This window comes from Dromaius novaehollandiae, chromosome 1, assembly GCF_036370855.1.
Source record: "Dromaius novaehollandiae isolate bDroNov1 chromosome 1, bDroNov1.hap1, whole genome shotgun sequence".
Lineage (NCBI taxonomy): Eukaryota > Metazoa > Chordata > Aves > Casuariiformes > Dromaiidae > Dromaius > Dromaius novaehollandiae.
Window position 1 is genome coordinate 14,226,495 of NC_088098.1, and position 23,748 is coordinate 14,250,242.

At 35.4% G+C, this 23,748-nt stretch overlaps 1 protein-coding gene across 2 annotated transcripts in view; it reads left to right on the top strand.

The window, feature by feature from the left end:
* The window catches only part of TBC1D22A (TBC1 domain family member 22A), a 193,342-nt gene extending 171,566 nt beyond the window's left edge, over window positions 1–21,776 (top strand). For both annotated transcript variants that reach the window (XM_026095360.2, XM_026095358.2), the window contains one exon: window positions 18,473–21,776. In XM_026095360.2, the coding sequence (XP_025951145.2) occupies window positions 18,473–18,601 (129 nt within the window). In that variant the 3' untranslated portion in view covers window positions 18,602–21,776. The remainder of the gene's footprint in view (window positions 1–18,472) is intronic.
* Window positions 21,777–23,748: the final 1,972 nt, after the last annotated feature.

A 23,748-nucleotide genomic window follows, 5' to 3' on the forward strand; every position in this document is an offset into this window, starting at 1 on the left:
ACAGTGGACTGGCCTTAAAATGCAACTTTGCAATGACAGTCATCGTATCTAAAATGTGTAAAATCTTTTTGCATTCACACAATTACCTCTTAAACATTTTGCTGCCTAGCTGTAGCCCATCAAATAACTTTCAGTTATCCTTACTGGCTCCCCAGCACAGTGTTGGAACCTCAGTTTTCATTTCATAATTCTTACCGCTTCATTTCAGAAATTGTACTGTCTTCTCAAGCTGCTGATCATAACATGAGTATCCCAGAAAAGGAAAGAGGTTATGTCTTTCTGTGCCAGTTTAGCCAGGGTCGGCCTCTTCGCAATTTTGGTTATTTTGTTCTTCAGATGACTTCCTTTGTGTTACTTAGTGTGTGTTTCTTAAGCCTATCAGTAAGTGATATTCCCTTTGTAAAATACAAGTCTAAAATGGTGGATCTCTATAAAGCCATGTTGCAGAGAAAAAATACTGTTTTGTCTAAAAAGGCACCAAGAGTTGCTGAGTAATCACTGCATCATTTTTTGTCACCACATATAATAACATAATGGTTCAGAACTTTAAGGGTCTCAGGATCCTGAGACCAAATCCCATACAGGGCTGGCAATGTCGTTTCCAGATGACGAGGAACACCGCCCACAATTCAGGTCCCCTCTCATCTGCACGCGTTGTCAAGAGTTCTGTTTCGTCCAACCCCTGCTAAAAAGAAGGGAAGAATATGACCCCTGGCGTGCGTGATCTGGAGAGGGTTGCCGTAAGCCTTGCTGAGGCTATCAGAGTTTTAAATCAAATCCTCCACATGATGAAAATCTGATTTTGCTGGCCTGTAAGTTTCCAGAAAAAGCTCTTTCTGATTAATACAAGGTATTTTTCTCTCATGAAACAACGTTTTTATTTATTTTCAGTAAATACCACAAAGGGATCTATGTGCTCTCTCTATTTCAATATAAAAAGCATTTTCATGAACAAAGAAAAACTGTTCCTCTTCCTGAGCAATTTAAGTGACCTGCTAAACTAAATGCACTGGCAGAGCTTCCATTTAGTTAGTAATTCACAGCTGTCACTGGAGACATCTCTCTACAAAGAAAACTGTTTTCTTTCCCTGTTTATTTCTTCAGCAGAAACTGCTGCATAACAATGTCAGTTATTGGCCTTATCAGAGTGTAACCCTGGAGAAGACTAAAATCACAGGAGCTGGTACACTTGACTACCAAACTCAATCAAAACTACTGATAAGAGAACAAAAAGAAACTAAAAGCTTTTGGAGTATGAGCTGAATAATAGGATGAAGTGACACATGCCTTTCTTTGAGACAAGCAGATGGAGGAGGATTAATTTTATTTCTTTCACTAGTCCATACTCTCTTATGGTTTGCTAAATGCTGGTACATGTAGATTTTGTTATCTTACAACAAAATTGTCACATTGCGACAGCAAGACAGTAAAAATAACAAGAATTAAAATGCCCATTGTTTTGTCATCTACTTGTAAACAAATTAGGTTTAAAATCCTTCCAGAAATGCCATTATAACAGATTGACTATTGTCATAACGTCCTGGTTAGTGCTCTCAACTGCCATAAAGAGGAAGATCTTTGCACAAGATAACTCATTTGCTCTATATAGTATTTTTTTGCTTTAGATATCCCCTTGCAAATATATTAGGAGGTGCAGTTTGTCCCCTCCTAATTCATTTTTTGCACAGTTGCATTTGCTTGCTGTGAGCTGAGTAAATGGTTGCATTCTGTCCTTAGGCAATGGTTTCTCAGAGCTTTGTGTTAATTTTTATTCATCACAGGTGTTACACTTATGTTTGGTTTCAGGTGCTGATTTGTATGGGAGAGCAGATTAAAAAGGGACATCTGAAATCACTAATAGCTTTTGCTGTCTATCATGTCCTATCTTAAAGATTGCCACCCCCAAAGAAAAGATGACAGAACGTAGCATATAGCAGCCTCTGAACTGCCAGCTGGCAGGGATGCCCTATTAAAGTAAATCAAAATTGGCACCAGTAATACACCTCTGAAAGTTATATTTCATGTACTTATATCTTTATTCTCCTCTGTAAGAAAAGGCTACTTCTTCCAATCTGTGCTCTTGGAGTTTACTGTGATAAATAGAGGAATTCCTCCTCTCATCTGCCTCCTGAGGAACAGATAAGAGATGTAGTCACTGTGGGCATAGCAGCCCATCAGACATTTAGATTATACCACATAATAAACCACTGAAGTAGTTTCCATTAGAAATGTTATTACTGTTTTGGTTAAACCCTTAAACACCTTTTAGTCGTGTTTGTTTGTTGAAACAAAATGACATTTTGTGCACAAGACGAAGTTTTTGTAAAACATTTAATTTTGTCAAAAGCCCAGTTCTCCATAGAAAATCAGTTCTGATTTATTTTCCTTAACTGTGTTTTTTTTTTTTTATTTATGGTTGTGAGTCTTTAGATTTCACTTTTTTCACATTTTTTCACGGCTTTTCTCTGTATCTATGAAGGCCACAAACCCTTTTTAATGCTGTTTGAATTTTTACGAAACCGCATGGGCTTGAGAACCCTAGAGTTAAGAAAAATACTACAAACTGCTATTAAAATTTAGTTTATTTAATGCTGCCACATGCTAAAATGATTGTTATGAAAACAGTATTTCTTTTTTTCATATTGATTTTCTGGGTTTTTACGAAGATTCATCTTTGCACAGTGGAAAATTAAGCATTTTGCCTTGCCTGATCTTTGAGGGAAGGTCTGGAGTTGCTTTACAAACGCCTGAGCACCTTGTGTGCCAAACCATTCTGTCGGTAACTGATACTGCAACAGGGCCCACTGCTTTTGTGATGTAGACTTTTATAAAGCTTTAAAGTGTAACCTTGATTATTTCCTTACATGTATGGAGTAGAATTACCAAAAGAAAGGTACTCATGGATAAGCTCTTTTAGGACTTTAATCTGGAAGTCTTAACATCAGCAGTAGGACAGGATTATCCTAGCCCATTGTCATACACAGAACTGAAAAAACATTCAGTTTTTTTCTCATGTTTGTGTCTAGAGGCTGTTTCTTTGTAGATAAGAGAAGAATAAATTTTGCATTCAGCTGTTGGTTTGCAAACGCATATTTTCAGTGAAATTTGAGGTTTTTTGTCTTGCATTGAAATTTGATATCAAATTCTAGTGAGGCCAAAGCTGAACGTTTAGATGACTATTTTTACAAGTACATTGATATGTAAGAAAGGCATGCCAATATTATGCAAGTAAAATGTGTTAGTATTTTAATTATCTTAGAATCCTAGGGTTTTAGGATGTTTATGTGCTTTTTCTGGCCTTCATATATTGCATTTAGAATTTTTGTTTTTACATTATCTCAATAATATGTTTTTTTTGTCCATATGCTTCTGAAAAAATTGCAGTTCTCTGGGACTTGCATGAGAATAATGTGCTTGGCAAAGGGAGCATGCTTTTCTGTAATCTCTTCAGTATTATATTTTTTAAAAAAAAAGCAACAGTAGATTGGGTAACGAAGAACATGCCCTAGCAGAGAGAGGATTGAAAGAACATGACATATTTAACCATGTAAAACAAAGCTTTAGAGGGGTATATCTTAGGGGTATATCTATATCTTATATTGAATGCATTTGGCTCAGTAAATAATGGGGGTGGAGATTTAAGTTACAATGTAATTTTGGTGCAAGATTAAGGAGATGCAAATTGTTCCACTTTAATTTATAAAACATTAGCTAAAGTGAAGTTTGGGAGCACCTTCCACATAGAATATCAGGAGATAAGGGACAGTAAATATTTTAAGACAAAGCTTGATACATTTATGTGAGGTATTGTATGATATAGTAGGATTAATGGGCTTGGCTTTCTTGTTTGTCCCCAGAGACTGAACGGCATCTTGAGTTGTGAATCATGTTTGTTGCATAGTATTTATACTGTTTTAGATGAATTTTATTATTTAGTTTATATTGTACAGCTATACTGTGTTATTTGAATTAATGCTTTAGTCAGGTTGTCTGTGGAGGCTGACCTGGCATTTTTCTCCCGTGATGCACTGTTCATTCTAACAGCTACAAAGGAAAAGCATTTTGATGTGTTTTTCTCTAAAGTATCAAGAAACAGAAAGGGTGTTTTTGTTTGTTTGTTATTTGTTTGTGTTTGTATATTGAGAGAATCTGTGCAGTTTGGATGAGCCCCTATCTTGTGCTCTGGTGCCAGTGTGCCTTGCTCATCAGGGAAGCTTATTCTCGATGTGAACTGTTGGATTAGTTATTGATTTTTGTGAGGCTTCCCAGGTTTCGTTGGAAATTTTCAGGTATCAGATTCCCTGCCAGTGTAAAGACATAGGACTTTGGGCACATTCTTGATCTGTCCTTCGCTTTTGCTGTGGTATCACCTTCATGAAGGTGGTTTGCTTCTCCTCTCCCCACCCATGAAGTGTTGGTCTTCTCTATTAATATCTTTAAGTTTGCAGCAACTGTATAAATATTTTGTGATTTTTGCCATTGTAGGTGGGGAATGGTTTCTTATTATTCAGAACAAAACACCTATTACACGGCTTCCTGTGGTATGGGTGATTGAGCAACATGATGGAAATAGCCTGTTTCGATCCTGTATTCCCAGGATCCTGACAATAGTCTGCTTGAATTTGTTTAGGGCTTTTTATTAGTTCTAAAATATACTAGCTTAAGTGTCCACTATGCATTGTGAAATACTTGTTAAGTTGCATATACAGGCAATTTTGTATCAGCATTCCTTAACATATGTTTTCTCTTAAAACAAGATGAGATTTTACTCGGGTCAATTTACAGTGTGAAATACCTATTTGTTAAAACATACTAATTGCTTTAAGTCTGAAATATGTACTATTTTTGATGTTTTCTTCTCCATGTGGTTCATTACATTCAGTTGATATCTTGTCATTTTCTTTTTTCTGTTTGCTGTCCTTTTAACTCTTCTGACTGTGATATTTAGATTTAAAAATCATTACAGAGAGGGCAATGTATGTAAGCAAGGAGCTGTGCAAACTGTCCTATTTAAGATGTATTGGCAAATTATGGTCAGGAAAACCAAACTAAGAAGAGTGGTTAGCATATGGACTTTGTGGAGAGACAGAATTGTAAATTTTCAAATTTGAATCTGCTATACAAATATGTTTTTCTTGTTAGACTATAGGAAAATCAATAGAATATAGGAGCTTACTCATGGCAATTCATTTCAGAAATAGAAAGATCTGCTGTGATTGTTGCAGTCTTGATATGTACAGCAGGTTGGAAGCTTGGGTGGATTTGGGGCTTTGGGGGGTTGAGTTTTGGGTTCTTTTTATTTTGTTTTGTTTTTAGTAGGTAGACTTCTGATCTACTCTGGATGTTTACATCTGTTTTCCTTGATTTGCTGCTTTTTGCATGGGCCTACTGACAAGTGATAAACTAAGGCTTTCTCTTTTTAACATTTGCTATAATTTATATTTTGGTATATAAGAAATACACATCTCCAAATACCAGCAATATTTCATAAAACGAAAAAGTCTAATCAGAGTGGTTCAGGACCATTTTGCTTTGTGCTGGAGCCAGTTGCGGTGTACTTGAAATCAGTGAAATCTTCCTGGACATTTCCAGGGATATTTAAGTTTCATATGAGATTTTTTTAAATTGTAGTTAAAAATTAAGGAAAAACCCAGTGCAGTTTTTGTTTGATTGACTGACTGAGGTATGGATATACCTCAGTGTTTGAATAAGATGACTTCCTCTTCTTCCTTCAGTACTGAGTATTCTGTATCTGTGGCTGAACTTCTATTTTGCATGCGTATAATTTTGAAGCATTTTGAGGCAATTCAGAATGAAAAGCTATTATAAAAATGTTTGTTTATGGAATTGAACATCTTTAATTTCTGTGGCAATGCTTGCTTTGTCTTTAAGTCCATGTCCTTAACCTTGTCTATAACCTTGCAGAGAGCAACTCTTTTAAGATCTAAAGTGCAGATTACTTATGTTTTTGTTTTTGTTTTCATTTGAGAAGAGGAACATCAGGCTACCTACTATATCAGATAAGATGCGATCCTTTAGCGTACTTTTACAGCATACGAATGTATATATTTTCACATGAATCAAGTTAACTGCAAACCCTTACAAAAGAAGATGTAAATCTTCTCTTCTGCTAATGTAAGGACAACTTCTCTAACAGGTTTTTAAAACCACATATTTTATGATTAACAATTAAGGATGCTAATGACTTGCCTAAGACTTCCATACAGGATGAAACAGGACTTTAATTGCTGTTTTAGTGTTCTAAATATGCTGAATCCAGGAATCTTTGTCAGCAGTCATGAAAAGAAAAACATGAAAGGGAAATGATCAGACCATCAACTTCTCATAAGCTTTTGTTCTCAGCATGTTCAGCTGCATTTCTGTGAAGTTCTTTCTTCTTAAAAGAAGAGCTCTTAAAAATATGAAGTTAATTATAAGAATAGTATATTTCCATATATTATCAGAAGATTAACAGGAGATTGTTCAGTTAAAGCGTCACCTTCTATTTTTCACCTTTTCGAGAGCTGTCAGCCCTACTTGTTGACCAATTTCAGAATGTGGCAGCTAAGCCTTATCTAGCTATTGCTATTTCTCTATTTTTAGCAGGAATTTCTGTGAGAACTTGAGAAGATTTTCAAACTAATAACAGTACTGTCAAGGAAATCGCCTGTAGAAGATTGAATTAGCTAATGCATTTCAGCAGTGAGTTGGGGATGTCTGTGGCTGTGTATCTTGGATCACCAGTAATTTTAAAGATGAGTAACAGGTTAAACTGCACAATTCCTAGTTCAGATTGGGAAAGAATAGAAGGATTGATGATGCTTAAAGGCTAAATTTAGTGTTTGAAGAATAAAAAATATACATTTTTTTGAGAATCACTATGCAGTTGAGTGGCTGAGTGTAAGCTGGTGACAGGAGAAATTGACTTTTAGCCTGTTTAGAATTTTTTTTTTAAGTATTCATTTTAAGATCCAACAGATCTAGTTAGAGCATTAAATAATCTTTTTGTCTATGGTTAGTTTCATACCGTTCTGTGTTCTATATGCTTTGATCCATTGGTTAAAAGGACATGGTGTACGAAAGAAAGGTTTAAATTAAGATAGATAAGAATGATGGTTTAATAGGCAGTTCTTTGAAAAGAAAATTTAAGAGTCTTTTGAAGAAATTCTGGATGCATAGTTTAGGTAATCAGCAATAAAGAAATGTACAAGAACAAATCAAATTTGGCATTGAATTTAATAAGGTAAATGTTCAATATTTCAGCAAGTATTGATTCCCTCCCCCCACCACAGTGATGGGGTATGTGAACGGTCCCCAGTGATGGCACGGTATGTGAACTTGCACATTCAAAATGGGAGTTCTTAAGTGTCACTGATTTATAGCATGCCAAAAATATAAATCTCCTAAATCATTCAAATATACCATGTTGTTGAAACCTCGAAGTATTTCAAGATTGGTAGAAAGGCTCCATTTAGATATGTATACTATAGACATATATTTAAGCATAAACATGTATTTATTATTTTTGATAGCAAGATTGTTTTGCTTAGAGCATGCAGCTGAGCTGAAAGACCATGTGGTAGATTTTCAGGAGCAAATTGCAACCGTTTAAGACTAACATTAGATACAGGAAAAACATGTTCACTCCAGCTTAGGCGTTTAACTGTGTCCAGTTCAGGCTTAAATTCTTCTACTATAACATAGATAAACCAGTGTTTCTCCATCTTCTTATCAAAGTTTAAGTTCACCCACAATTTTTGGAATTGTGTGAACAAGGAAGGTAATACTGCTTCCACAAACCAAACAAGACGGTTTTGTATTATCTCAGCTAGCACTACCAGCGCTGCACATACCCCGTGTCACGTAGCTTTCCGAACTCGGGAAGCAACACAAATGATCCGCTCTACCGCAGGAGAATCCAGCTCCAGTTAGGCCTCTTAACCTTTATCTGCAGCAAGTGTTTCTTAAACTTCAGTAAATTACCTTTTCCTACCCTCTCTTTAATATTAGATTCCCAGATCTTAGTTTTCTTAACTCCAGCTGTGCCCAATAGGAAAGAAATGTTTGCCCCGACTCCAAGACATAGCTAATTAATAATATGCACAGCGGTCCAGAAATACAGCTCATTATATGCAACTCTGCGTAGTAGGATAGGACAGCTGGAGAAACAAGAAGTGGCAAGAGCCCAGGGAATATTGCTGAGTGTATTGAAAAAAGAAAAATGCTACTCAAGAAAGAAAAGAGAGCTCATGGCAGAGTTAGAGCTCTACTTATTTGGTGTGTTACATGTCAACAGCAAGGGGCAGAGAGAAAGAAAACATAGCTCGAAGGCAGCTAAACAAGGTCAGCTGTGCTCTGCAACGCGCACTGAGATTTGGATTTTCCTGTTACCAGTCAATGCATTTGTCACTCCTTTGATAGCAGGCGGAAGGAGGAGTTGGGTTGAGCCTAGCAGAGTCCCAGAGCAGTGGATATTACTTCATCATGACTATCAGGGAAGATGATTAAAGGTCAGCATTGCACAGCACGTCACCACCCTGGCAACTGCAGCAGCTAAAGGGTCTCAGCCGGGCAATAGCTCTGGCACTTCTGCCTTTCTCCTTGGCTGTCCAGCCCAGGGGAGGGACTGTCCTTCAGGGATGCTCACTTGATACTGGCCATCTGTGGCACCTTTTCCTTTCGCTCTTCACAATCTCAAGTACGAGCAAGTGAAAAAGACTTTTATGAGGGAAATGGGAATTAAATCATTCCTATAGTAGGTATTTCTGTTGTCTGTATAATGGTTAAACATGGTTGGAAAAAAGTTTTTGAATCATTAAGTCCAGTCCAGGCTATCTCTGGCATCACATTATACAATTCCCCATAAAATCATAACAGCACTTCAAAAATTTGAATGTATGCATATATGCATTTGTTTCTTTCCATTTTCAATTATTTAATAAGACAAATTGGTAATGTTTCTGGCAATAATTAGTTTCTTCCTTAGCTTGTCTCCATATTTTCTCTAAATTTAGGAGTATTGCACTTATTAGCTCTTTAAAAATAAATGGTATGTTCTAAAAGTTCAAGCACAACTTTTGAAGGTGCAAATAATTCTCATTAAGAAGCAGTTTAATCAAATTGCCAGCATAAATTTTGTGGTGTTCTGTAATATACCTTATGTGTGTGTGTAATGTGTAACAGATGCAGCTCTCATTCAAAATAGAGCTATTACAAATTCTTTATTAAATAATCAAAGATTACATATAAAGTTAACTTACCTTTCATTTAGTTATTTGCAGTCCTAAACTATAATATTGCGAAGGTCATGATGATAAAATACTGTAAGATTGCAGGTTCTGCCTACTAGTGCAAAATAGAGCTCTTGTAGACCAGAAGTATTCAGACCATAATTACATTGCATCTAGCAGCAGGAAGGATTAATAATTCTTGTAGAAAAATGCTACATTTTAGGACTACCTTTTTAAATAAAATTAGTACACCAGCTCTCAATTTAGACATTAAAAACCTAACTCTCGTAATTTCCTCAATGTGTTCTAGTTTGATTCTAACTTTAGTTATTGTCATTTCTGTATTAGCTAGAAATACAAACACTGTTCTATCACTGGTTTTATGTTCTGTTCTTTACACTCTGTTCTGAATGTTTCTTCATTTTGCAGAAAACTGCAATTGAACAGACACATGCACAGACAAAAAGTCTGAACCGAATTTTCAAATATATAAAGCAAATTGTTTTGATTATCACAGCAGAGTGCTTTATGTGCTCTGCTCATTAGAATAACTTTTTTCCTTGTTATTAAATATCAATCTGTTATTTATTCTGTAGTTCTGCTTGAGAATTGACATGTGGGGTCAGGGATAGGGAGAGAAGATAAATATCTATAGATATTACCAAATAACCAGTATTATTGCCAAATTTTATGCAAACTGTATGATTAAAATATGGTAAGCATTGAACTGTATGGGGATTACAAGGAACAGACCTTGACCATTTTGATTTTGATGGAAACCAAGGAAGTTCAAGAATAAGGGCTTTGGAAATATCTTATTTTTGAGATACATTATCTGGTAGTGTGGTAGTGTGGTATTTTCTTTTAGATATTGGATCTTGGATGAAATATGTCAATAATTTTACATCTGACACCAGCCATTGCTTAGAAGGCAGTGTTACTCTCAGATCTTGTGTTATTACCATGTTGCTCAAAACGTAGACCTTTTACTTTTCATACTTCTGTATCACAGCATTTTTAGCAAGTCTACTACTATCTTTTCTTGATTATATGGAGATTAGGATAGTTCTTGAATACTTACCTAAGGAAAATGACATTTTTAAAGTTCATGTATGGCACTATATAGCCGCTAGTAAGTGCTTTAGCATACTTTAGCATATTTTACAAAAATATGTACATAGAACCATGCCAATTGCACATAAAATAGTGGAAGTGTAAGAAGTGAAGTTGTATGTAAGTTGTTGATAGTCAAAAGTGATGGAGAATTATTTCAGAATTGTGAATATATCAACATAAAAGAGAAATCTCTTAAAGGGGATATTGAAATGCCCAAGTTGTTTTATTTTCTGCCATACATAGTAACATACTAAGTAATCAGTTTGGTATATAGTTAAGCTGTAGCATGACCGCACAACACTGCTACACCAACCCCAAATCACCTTTTGCTCCAAATAAACAATGCTTCCTTTCCCTTGGTACGGAACATACCTTTATTATTTTGTGAAATGGACTAAATGATTAAATAACAATTTCTTCAATTGTAGACATTTCCTTTTACTAATTAACAAGAATAATAACTGTCAGTACAATAATGGTATGAATGGAGTATGTGTCAGCAGGTTATTGAGTGGAATGTGTATTGAAATCATTTAGATAGATATTTCTGTAGTTCAATGGGATCTATACAGAAAAGCATCCGTTTGCTTCCCATAGAAGAGTGTCCAGCGATGTTCTACAGCACTGCAACAAACCTTACCTGGGAAGACTGACGTGCTCTGCGCTTCTCTGTTCAACAATGGTTTATGTATATTAATAGCTGTAGTACTTGATGGCATTTTGCCCCTGCTAGAAGCTTAGTAGAAGGAGAATCTGTTCATTGCATCCGGTTTTGCCAGGATATTTCAGATGCCTAGTTTCTTGCTGAGGTATGGCTTAATGGGATAGTTGCCAACCCTACATCTTTTTGGAAAATCCTGTGTTGGGAGAGGGGAAAGAGAAGAAAAGAGAAAACTGGTCTAGGGGAAGGGGCATGGAGATGGAAGATAGACATGAGGCACAGTGATAAGTAGAAGAAATCAGCTAGTTTACAGCTTGTATGCAGCACACCTTTTTTCTGTATTGTTGTTCACCACCATTTCTATTGGGAGCTGCAGTTCTTAGGCTCAGAATGACAGATGTCTCCTCCTCCACCCTTAGAAGTTTGGACCTAGATGTCCATCTCCTTGTTGTGGGGCCCAGTCCCTGGCTGCTTCTCACTTGCCTTTGAACTGGATGATACAAACATGTGGCATTTGTCTTTAACTCAGGAGCCTGGTGCAATAATGTTGCTGGGTCTTTCTGGGAAAGGACCCATCCAGTCCTGTAGACCTGTGTATATCCAGCTTACCTAAGCAGAACCTAACTTGATCCTTCTCTACTATGTGTGATACCTCTTTCCCCTAGATGTTGCTCCTAGGCGTGGAGACTTGTGAAGTCTGAAAGTAGATCTGGACAGTCAAGACTGATGCAAAGAAGAAATCAGATTGTCATTTCATTCCCTACTATGTTAATGTTTTTACCCCTTGGGAAGTTTTTCTTACAAATTTTAAAAAGAGGTGAAAAGAAACAAGTATTAATTTGTAAGTAATTTTATATACATATATATACATACATACATATATATATATAAAAGCAAAGTTATTCCACAGGTCAGGAATTAACTATTGCTTGCATATACTTCAAATATGTATGATTCTTCTGCAGTACAGAAGAAGCCTGTCACTGCCTAAATGGCATGGAGGAAGTAAGGTTGGAAATGGGTCTGTTTCTCTTTTTACACTGTATCATGAGAGAGCAGTGCTGCATATAGATTGAACTGAATTGGTGCTGGCAGGCTAGTTCACACAGATAGACTTTAGTACAGGATATGAATATGGATATTTAGCACAGTAAGAGTGCAGTGAAACTAGAATACTCAATTCACAAAATACAAAGGCTGTAATTTAGACTACTCTGTATCTGTTGTAGATGCAGCCAAAGCATAAACAAACATTGGACTGGGATTTTGGGAACCGCAGCTCTGCTAATGATCTACTGACTGCCCTTGGGCAAGATACTTCATGCTGTCCTTATTTTTATATGGGAGTGAAGTAAGAATACTGAGCAACTTTCCAAAACACCTTACATTTCAAAAGCTCTGTGTGAAGGCTAGGTGGCATTATTGTCAAAATTATTGTTGTGACTTTGCTAAGTTACATTACAACTAGTATTTTCAGTTAACTCTTGTGGTTCATTATTATTTGTGAACGTTACATATGTAACGCAACAGAGGCTGCAGGTGTCACCCACCAACGAGTGCGTGCTGCAGTTCTCCATCTGGGGCCTTTCAGGTGACCCAAGTCATCTGAACCTCAGTCCATTAGCTCATGTTTTTGGCTCCCGAGGTCGCCAGTTCACCTGTGTGTAAGTTATGACAGATGGTCATTCTCGTAGCTCAGTCTTACGAAAGTTAAGATCATTAAAGAATAATCTCCTAGACACTGCTGGAGAAAAAATATGTGGAAGTCATGCAGTTGAAAAGCCTTATGTTGATATTGGTTGTCCTGTATCATTTCACAGGTGTAAATTTTGACTTTTTTTTAAACAGTCTATCACCACAAAATTATGACTAAATTTTGGTAGCTGTTAAAGAAGATTTAAATATTATTTTACATAATATTTTCATAATATTATGTAAAATATTATGTAAAATAATGTTGTTATGTAATAGAAAGATACTTAAATGAATAAACACTTACATGTGGACTTTAAGTAATTTATTTTTAAACTGTGAAATGAAGTAATAGGTCCATCATTTCTTCTGACATAGTCTCCTAAGAAGACAGGGTTGTTTCTTGTATTTTAGGCCCCTACTAGCCGTATTTAAATATTGCCCCTTTAACAGTTAATTTTTCAGAAGTGCTGAATTTCTGCAACATAATGGGCTCTACAAGTAAGGATCAATGGGAACAGATGTGAGAGTAGAACAGTGCAATTCTTCTCATTTAAAAAAAAAAAGCGGTATTTGTTCTGTATGCTTATCAGATTCTTCTTATGAAAAATGGAATCAATGAGGCCGCTAAAATACACGATATGATTTGTGCTAACTGTATTAAACGTATAAAGAACATCAAGATACTTTTTTTAGCCTTGGTGAATAATTTCAGTGAACCTAAGAAGTATTTGACAGATTCCCCAGCCAGGCGACATCACAGTATCATTTAAATTATGCAGAAAATGTTAATCTTGTGGGAACATTTTTAAAATACTGCTTTTTAAACTTTTCTTGTTCTAAAATATATTAAACAGTTTATCACCAATTAATTTTTTCTTAGTTCAAGTGCATGATTCATCATACTCCAAAGATCGCTTCATATATTTTAATGCTGTATGTAGACAGGAAAATGAACTAAATCAGCTAGCAAGGATACCTTATTTACACATGGATTTTAGTGGCTCCTACTTTATCTGTTGGCAAAAAAAGGGCAATAATAATCAAAAATAAATTAATACTCCTTAGTCACTGTTCATGTAGTCACCTGTGCTCTTTCATAAATGTAAAATGCTAAATTGAACGGTTTTAGATTGACTTGTCATGTGCTCTTGTAAATATTGATTAGCATGTTTGTTACGTTTCTTCCAATGAAGACTCAGGTTTGGGAGCTTTTTGGTTTTGTTTCTAAGACTGCTGCATGTTCAGACAGTAAATGCAGCAGTAATATGTTCACCAGATAAAGATAACAAAATTTTATTTAGGAAGGTTTTTTCCAGTTCTACTTTTTATTTTTATCAAGCTGTAAGATTAATTTTTCTCTGAACCAGTTTTGAAGCTCTGTAAAGTAATAGATCACAGGAAGATAAGCTTCATCTTTAGTAAATCACTCAAGCAATGTGTCTTGGTGCTGGCCTGTTACTTCACTTGGATTTATAACACATATTCAGCAGTCAGTACCAATCTTACTTTGTTGAGCAGTTAAGGCATCGTCCTTTTCCCTTGATAACAGTGGGCAAAATGCCCATTTCAATGAGAAATGAATTGGACACTTGATGAATTACTCTGCCATTTATTTATATACCAAATTCTGATGAAAATTACGAGTAAGTTTGGAAGCAATCATAGAGATATTAAATTAATTCTTAGCAAAAGCCCAATTTTCTGTTTGAGCTGCTTGTTAAATTTCATATAGTTGTGAATATTAAAGGTGAACTTCCGTGAGGTGATGTTCTTCATATGCCACAAAAAGCAAAGTCTAATAGTTTGAGTTTTCCAGCCTTAAGTGTGGAACACCTGATTTCTTCCTCTATTGCACTTTGTGTCCTGGAAGGAAAATCATGTATTTTGTCTGGTTCTCCATAGGTCATTTCAAAACAAACCTGTAAAACTCAATTTTTTTTAGAAAATGTGGTCTGTTGATTTGTAAGATAATGCACCTTCAGTGCTTTTGAAAAGGTAAATATAACAGAATAAATATGGATGACTGGTTATAATAGTTTTTTTTTTTTGAGCAGTCAGATGTTTGTGAAAGTGACTGCTATGAAGAAGGTTTTAAGAGATTAAACTATAGTATGGTAATCATTTTCTGATAGGCATAACCAGTATGATCACCTTGCCTTCAAAACTGAATGTATAAGCAGAAGTCATTTATCTACAAGAATTTTCTGTGTTTCAGGAGTCTGTAGCAACATTTTCTAGCTTCAAAAACATGTACAATTGCCATAGAAACAAGTTGGCATAATGGACAAATATGTGACTGAAGTAGACTCTTGCACTGTAATCTCATTCTGAAATGGTTCAGCTCTAATTCAGTAGCTGTTGAGCAGATTAACAGTACCTTTTATACTGGTAGGTGTTTGTTGCAACATCTGATGAGGTGATGTTCTACAAAGTATGAGTGCTGAGATCTGGTAGAAAGCTCACAGTCCTCCAAGGGCTGGACCACTGGTTAGGTCTACATTTATTTTAACAGGAGCCCAAAAGAAAACCAAACACTACTCAAGTGATACAAATCAGCTGTACCAGTTTGCACCAGAAGTCTGGCCAAGCAAAGTCTAGGCACTGTAAACATTAAAACTGCTAATTTCACAGAACTGTGTTAGTACTAACTGAATTTAGCTACTATGTTGTAGAACTGATAGCAAGTTACTTCATAAAAAAAAAATAATAATAATTTTGATAGAGGTGGGCATTTATCGTCCCTTTACACAGCCCTCCTATTCCACACTGCTGATTTATTAAGTACAGTTATCAGCATAACTGTCAAATAAGCAGATAGAAATGAAAAAAAGGGGGGGGAAATTTGGCAGTTAACACTTCATTAAAAATATGCTCTCTCAAGTAGTAGAGATATTTTGATGCTTCTGTATTGCTAATTATTATTCATGATTACATATACAATACTGCTTAACTTCTGTCCTTTCTTGCTTCATCTTACAAGGTTCAGTATAGTAATACCATGAAATAGGTGAAGCCAAAATAATTGCATCTCACACGCACAAAAAAACCCTATTCCATGTTCCTCTCCATTGCTCACTGTTTCCAGAAATCACAGAATCCTTATTAAGCGCTTCTACAGCTGTCTTCCATCAGAGCAAGTGCAAATGGGGGGACCAGGGATGAAACAAGGAATATGAGAATAAGAATTCATGTGGTTATATGTGATATCACAGGATTCTGATTTATAGCAGGATAATAGTTGTGTTTTTAATTAGATTCCTGCTTATTCATTCTTGCTACTCAGAACAAATCTTAGCAAACATATGAGTATTCATCCAGAAATATACAGTAGTATATATGCATATGCTCACATATCTTTCTGCATTTTTTCTACAAAGATAGAGCACCTAAAATGTACAAGTAGGCTTAACAGTTGCACATTTCTAAGATTGTCTTACAAATCCTATCATAAAATTCCATATTCAGTTTGCTGTGATGATACTGATCCAAAAACTTCCCTTTTGCTGTTTTGCCAGAGCTTAAATTTTAAGGAAAGCTTTTGCTAAAACAGTTAAAAGCATGACGTAAGGAATCTCTGGGTGATCTTTTCTTGGCAATTTTGAAGCATGAACTTGATGTTTGCTCATGGTGGTTTTTGGGTGACATTTGAGGGTTTATGGGCTTTTATTTTAAAAAAATTAAACTTCCCAAATTTGTTCAATTACAAGCTTTATTAAGTTTTTAGTTGCATGAACTCAGGAGAGAATTTCTAGTAGTTAATCTTTCAAGACTCCATTCAAAATTGACATGTTTTACCCTACAGATGAGGATTGGAAGCTCTGTGCTGCTGCAGGTTGTGGATTTTTGTCCAGGCATCAGAACTGAGCACTCAGGGCCTGTCCCTGTGGGCTCTTCCTTACCTCTGTCGCTGGGCTTAGGCAGTTTGGAAACAAATTTTTACCTAAACCTAATACATGAAGGAGGAAAAATTGATCTGTAGGAAAATATTTTGGGACAAGAAACCTGAAGAGAGGGAAACCAAGACTGGGAATTGAGATGGAAATTGACTGCAACTGTCTGAATTCATAATTTATTTAATATATTTTCATGTGTAAGTAGAAAAGCAGCTTATCTCTTCATCAATGTCAGAGACTCCTCCAGAGAATATCAGGGAAGATGAAAGTATCTAAAGTGATTGGGCAATTTTTGTCACTGGAAAAATCTCAGACAGAGTGAGTGATCATGATTTTGAGCATGTATCCAATTGTATAACTCCCTACTCTGGAGGATAAAAATATTTTGGATAAATGAAAACAAAAGAAGGTAGTTATAATGTTCTTTTGATCATTTAGTGATGGGATAGAAAGTAAACGTTTTTCAAGCAAACCTTTCGAAGGGTCTTTTAAAGTGGAATCAGTGGGACTTGGTCCAGGGGGTCACAGTTGAACACAGATCTATAAGGTCCTCAAGTTTTGGTAATCAGGGCATTTGTATGCCTGCTGATACCACATTGCTACAATAAAATGCATGCCCTATGAAAGCAAGAGTTCACATTTTAGCACCTTTTTAAAGTTCAAATTATCACCTGCAATTGCTTTTAGTAATGAAATTTAATCTGTATTGCTACATAATTAATGTTGAAATAAACTGAACTAATTTGAACTGCTAATAACTAATGATTATTTGCTGTACTATATACGTGGCATACCTAGGAGGCAGCGGCACCAGAAAGTCAGATCTTCATGTTTGCATGTCAAAAGACTAATTAGAGAAAAAAATTGTAACACTTCCATTCATGCAGTGGTCTGACCTGGGTTACCTAATACTAGATTTTGATATTGACATGCAGTGTAGTTAGCAACTTTATTTATCTGTAGCTCTCTGCTTATCACTCATCCAATAAAGAGGTTATAGAAACATATATAGAATTAAAAATAGAATGAGTATTTTACAACTTCTTTAAGAAGAGATGTAGGTTTGGTATATCTCACGTTCATAGCTAGCATAGGAATATTGAAGTAATCTGAGTTACAGATTTTACAAACTGAAAGTAGGTTAAAGATCTTAAACATGGAAGATACATGCAGAATTTTAAGAGAGCTATGCACAAAACAATAGGTATGTGAAAACTTGAAGACCGTGGTTGGGATAGGAAGTCAGTCATGTGGCAAAGCTAGAAGAAGAGTGGTCCTGTGTCAAAGCGATGGATTGGATTTACAGAGCTCAGAATTCAGTTTCTGGCATAGTTCCATGTGACTCAGTTCTTATGGGTATCTCAATTGCCAGTTATAAAATGAGTGTGGTAACACTATTTTCCTTTAAAAAGTCTGATATGTGTGGTTCTGTGATGTGGTTGTATGTGTCACGTAGGCAGACTTGTGTGTCTGACTACCGTAGAGAAGGAGTATCCATCCATGATCGGTGGCTCCTGTAGGGGAATAATCACACAAGGGCAAATGCAGGTAAACAGAATGCACCTGCTTCACTTTGGGGCAGTATAGCTTTCTTTCACTTCTCATATGTACCAAACAAGTGGATTCACTCACTTTTTTAATTTTTCTGGGCACTAGAAAATAACTGTAGTTCAGGTACAATTAATAGCTGGTTTCTGAACTTTAATAGCAAGTACTTCTGTAAAAGTTATAGGAAAATCACTTAACCTAATGGGATCTCAGATGTCTTTGGGATATGGAGGTACTACATGAATGATTGCTTATGGTGTATTACTTTGATGTGACACTGATATTTGAAAAAAATACATTTTCCTTTTCATTTTTTTCTCTCCAACTAGGAATTGCTGATCTTTTTACAGAATTTGCCCACAATACACTGGGGAAACGAAGAAATTAGTGTACTCCTGGCAGAGGCCTACAGACTAAAGTTTGCATTTGCGGATGCCCCCAATCATTACAAGAAATGAATATATAGAACCAGAAATTAAGACCAACATGTTCTGCAGTATTATGGCATCAGTTATTCTGGTTGCACTTTCAGTTCATTCTTCTCTCATTTGAATTAAGATGACCATTAAAGTTCTGTTAAAATTTACAAAATAAGAACAGGATACCAAAGAAATGGACACAGCAGGATATCAAACATTGAATGAACTTAAAAGTGAACTTTCTTGATCAACGTGAAAACAGAGTTCATTTGTCTACTACATAATTTCTTGTTTTTTCCCCTTCTGTAATTGAGAGAATTACAGTCTGTAATTTCTGTCTAGCAATTATTATATGTACTTGAGACTTAAATTGCTTTACAAAATGATTATATGATTATTTTGGTGTCATCTGTAATAACTTTATCAGCCAGTATTGGCCAGTGATAAGAATTATTTATTTTGAGTGGGGAAAAAAAGGAATTTTGCAGTCATGAAGACCATTTGAGACAGCAAGGCCTGTGTTTTGAGATCTACTTATGTCTCAGAAGACATTTTGATTCTCATGACATCTTTTCTTTTTCTATGGAATGAAGTTAGAATACTTCTGTAGTATGAGAAAATAGAAGGTTGCAATGGGAACTGGTGACAAAATTAGAACATTTTCTAAACATTACTAAGTCTTGTAGAATGCCTCAGAAGCTTTGTTGCCTTACAAAGGAGTTACTTAAAGCTTAAGATGCATCTCTAATGCTAAAATAAATCCCTCTGTATATATTTTGGAGGGTCTTTTTAAAAATATTGAATGAAATAAAAGATGAGGTCTTGCTAAAATAATTAAAGCCTTTTCTTAAAGGCTTTACAATTTTTCAGTATGAAAGTTCACTTTTAAGAGACTTATATTAAGAAGCTTGGTTTACAAAGCAAGATGCATTTTGATCTCAATTGTTGCCTTATTCTCCATTTCTAGCATTTTAGAAAAGGAAAATGAATACATCTGTCCTAAGCTTATTTGTTTAATAGCTTTTTCTCATATTATTCAGAGGAAACAAGAAGATAGTTCCTAATAACAATAACAGTAACTATATACTAAGATCACTTGTGTCATTAGGATAAAAATCCTCTGTGACTTTACAGAGTGAAATTAATATTTCTTCAATAATCATGAGATTCTGAATAATTTCTTAAAACTTACATAATTTAAGTGCACTATTTATTTTCAAGAAATCTTTTCAGATACGGATTCTGATGTTGCTCTGTTGGATGTAAATAAACTCATGTTAATTTGTGCCTACCCTATATATAGGTTATTAAGGGTGAAAGTTGCAATAGGCAATATACTGGGAGCTCAGAACTGTTATTCTTCAGTTCAATTCTAGAGTTGCACAATGTTGCACCAAAAGTGTAGTGCACTTTTAAGTTTGGGAAATAAAAGATCGTCAAGAGATTTTCTCTTATGATATGTTATTGGAAGATTATTTTCAAGTCCTTAAAAAATATGTATCTACGTATTTTTTTAAAAAAGCTTTCTAGATATGTTAGTTACATTACTTGTTTTAGGGGCCTAAGTTCTTGACACCAAATTTTTAATAAGTTACTTAGGTGTTTCAGGGTAAATAGAATACATTTTTACCAACGTGATTATATGAGAGCTGTATTTTAGAATGATATAAAATCATTAGTAGGCTGGAAAATACCAACTTAATTCAGAAGCAGGAGGGTTCGGTGACTAGGATACGTTTCTGTTCTGCTGAAGTCAGCTGGAGTCCTTAGTTCCAGTGTATAGAAGTTCAGGCCTCCTAGATTACTGCGTTTGTGCCTACAGTGTGTAGTGGCTCTGTGTTTCTTAAATGTCAGTATACTCTTTTCTGTAACTTCCATTTATGGTCTAATGTATCAAGATTTATCTTTATGTTTACAAAGAATGTCATGTTGTGCCTAACGGAGTATCTACCAATAACAGAATAAAAGAAATCTGAAATTTATGACCATTTGCTTTAGTTAAACTTAGTATCTTCAATCATTTGTTAATAGAAATGCATATTATTGTGACTAGAGAGAAGACACATAGCATTAAATGTACAATGTTCTAAGGGTTTTCTGTAATTTTTTTTATTAAGATGTTATTTAGGTAGTTACGTGTAACATAAAAAGTTGACCCAGAGTCATATGCTGTGTCAGATGCTTCTGCGTAACATTTATGAGACTGGATACATAAAGTTTCCTTCACCGGGTCCACTTAAGTTGACTGCCATGTCTTCCAAATTCAACAGGTACCTCTTACTTCCCTTGGAAGAAAGTATTACCATGTTACCAAAAGATGTCACGCTTACTACTGTGTCTGTGTCAGAAGTTGAATATTGTACTTGAGCACATTGCTTTTTAAGGATAGTGGGATGTTTCCTAATATAATAACAATGTTTATTAATATATATGTATAGAATTCTCTAGAAAATGATATAGGTATATAAATGATATTTATATATCTATACAAATAGAAATCGTTTTCAGTAAATAGAAGGCCAACATTTATGTAAAATTTGAAATTTTCAATACTTTAAAATTTACATAAAATCATTTCATTTTATTAAAAAAAACTTATACTTTAACAATTCTACATCTCAGGTAAAAAGTTATTCCAAACAAAATATTACAGAGAAAAAGATATAACTTTATCATTATTACATCCCATGCACTTATTTTGTCAAAATTCAAGATTCTGAGTATTATGAAATTCCTTTGTAAAATGTATTTTCTTACGAAGGAGGCATCTTGACACATCACTAGTGAATCCAGCCAGTAATTTCATAGAACTGATGTGAAATACTGAAAGTTATAGTGTCCTAAATGTGTGTTGAAGAATTTCTCTAATAAAAATTAAAATAACAATATACAATATAAACAGATTTATGACTACAGTATTTGAAAAATGTAAATAAATTAGTCAAATATGTAAATACAATACATGGGATAGGATAGAAATGTAAGTCTGAAATCTTATGTAAGTCTGTAATTCATTACAAGGAATTAGTTACCTTATTTTTTGGCTCGGTTCCATATAGAAAGGCCCATGAATTTGTTTTTAATTTCAGAACTATAGAATAAAAGTATGCAAAGTTCAGTTGTATGCTTCTGACAAATACTAACACTGAGACACTGGCTAAAACTGTAAAAGTGATGAAAGATGAGGAAATAAATACATATTTATGAAGTGCTATATAGAGTGGAAAAGCTTTTTTATTGTTTTCATCAAACACATTCCATACTACATCAAAGTGTGTTTTAGGTGTGCTTATTTTTTTACAGTCTTTATACCCTATATCACATGAGCAAACACAATGGGAAAAGCTCTGTTCTCAGTTGCGTTTCTGCAACTCTCTGTCCTTGTAGCTTTTGCAAGTTAGTAAGGCAGACAACTTACAGAGGCATGTCTCTGCATACACCATACACATACAAGGTACTGAGCATCTTCCATGAAAAGCGAATGAGGAAGAATTTGACCAAACAGCAGAATTAACTGGGGGGAGTGTATGAAATAAGGGAAAAGCAAACAAATGAGGAAGTCCAGAGTTTTGTAGGCTTGGGAGGTGAGAAGAAGAAACTTCAGCTCAATGTGGGGAAACAGTAAAAGTCAGTGAAAGGGTTGATAAGATCTGGAAACTGGAGAATGATTTAAGCAGATCAACAAGCAAGGAATGATGTTTTACATGTATGGAGAGGATCAAGATCCTTACGTCAAGGAAGCTGGAGGGAGAGTTCCAATGATTTAAGATCAAGAGAAGGGGCTGGTGAAAGAATATAACAAGCTTCGTGATAGGGATGGCAAAATTAATAACTTCTCTTAGTAGTTCAAAAGCAGAACAGTTAAACAATATGCACGGCTTTCAAGGGAAAAAAAAGAGACAAAAGAATGCCACGGGCAATCTTTTTGTTACATGCCTGAGTGACAACAAATTGTAATCATGCTGGTTTCTCACCCTGAATGGAATTTGTGTTTCTCCATCTGCAGATCCTGCAGACAATCTACAAAGAAAGAGATCTTAAATGACTTTTTGAAAAGCTGCAGAAATTAAGGAGGATGGAATAAAGGTCCTGAGGGTTTCACAAGGCATGTGTTGGGAGACATAGCTGAAAGCTATTTGTTTCTTCATTTGCACATACAAAAGTATAGTAGTTCTGAATATATCTCATATTCTGGGCAAGCATCCCAGAGATTTAAATGTGAAGTGTAACAAAAAGGACTTTGCAGAAATCTGACCCACAGTTCAGATCACTTCCTCCTTGAAAACAAGGGAGAGGGAAAAAAATGCTTTGTAGGATGCCTGGAACAATCAATTCCTCCAAATTCTTTGGAGATGGGGAAAAGTAGAGGAGGTAGTAAAGCTCCCAGTCCAACAGTTGCTCACAGAGAACACCCTGCCATCAGCTTCTACTCGTATATGTGAAAAAACTTCAACTCCAGTGCTTCTAATCAGTGTATGATGGAGAGTGAAGTCCCTGAACAATTTAATTCCAGATTGTTAGCATTTTTGTAAGTTAAAGCTAAGATCTGGCATCGCATATGATTCCTTAAGCTGAGTATAGTTGAGGCAGTAGTGGAATAAATAAATTGCTATGGCACTGTGTCAAAGAACCTTCTAATGTTTCAAAAGCTTTTTTATGTACACCGCAGTCAAGTCAAGAGACATGCAAGATATGAGAGACTGAGAGAGATACTATGAAAAGCCTCTCAAAGACAAGTGCTGTGAAACTTAGATTTGTTTGGCCAAAAGAATTCCCTGCAAGCCTCTAAATGAGAATTAATGTGTCCTGTCAGTAGAGCATTGTTGTTTGAACTGGGTTTCCAGATGTATGCTTGTGTACAGGCTTCCTCAGCATAGAATTTTAATGCCTGAGTTTGCCACCAGTGCAGACTGAGATCCTTTGGAACTTAAGCTTTAGGCATAAGCTTATAAGCTTGAACTGCAAAACGGAGAGTCATTTTGTTCCTGATACAGAATTAGCTAGAAGCATCCAGAATTTCATTTCTCACAGATTTCATTTCTGTGACATCTGAATTTTGGAGAGCACCAAATCTACTTTATTCCAGATATTTCTCATCCCACCGTCACTTATCCATGCCTATTCAGAGATCCCTCATGTGAGAATGAAGACCTTTCTGAATTCGGGGGGCGGGGGGGAGAATAAAG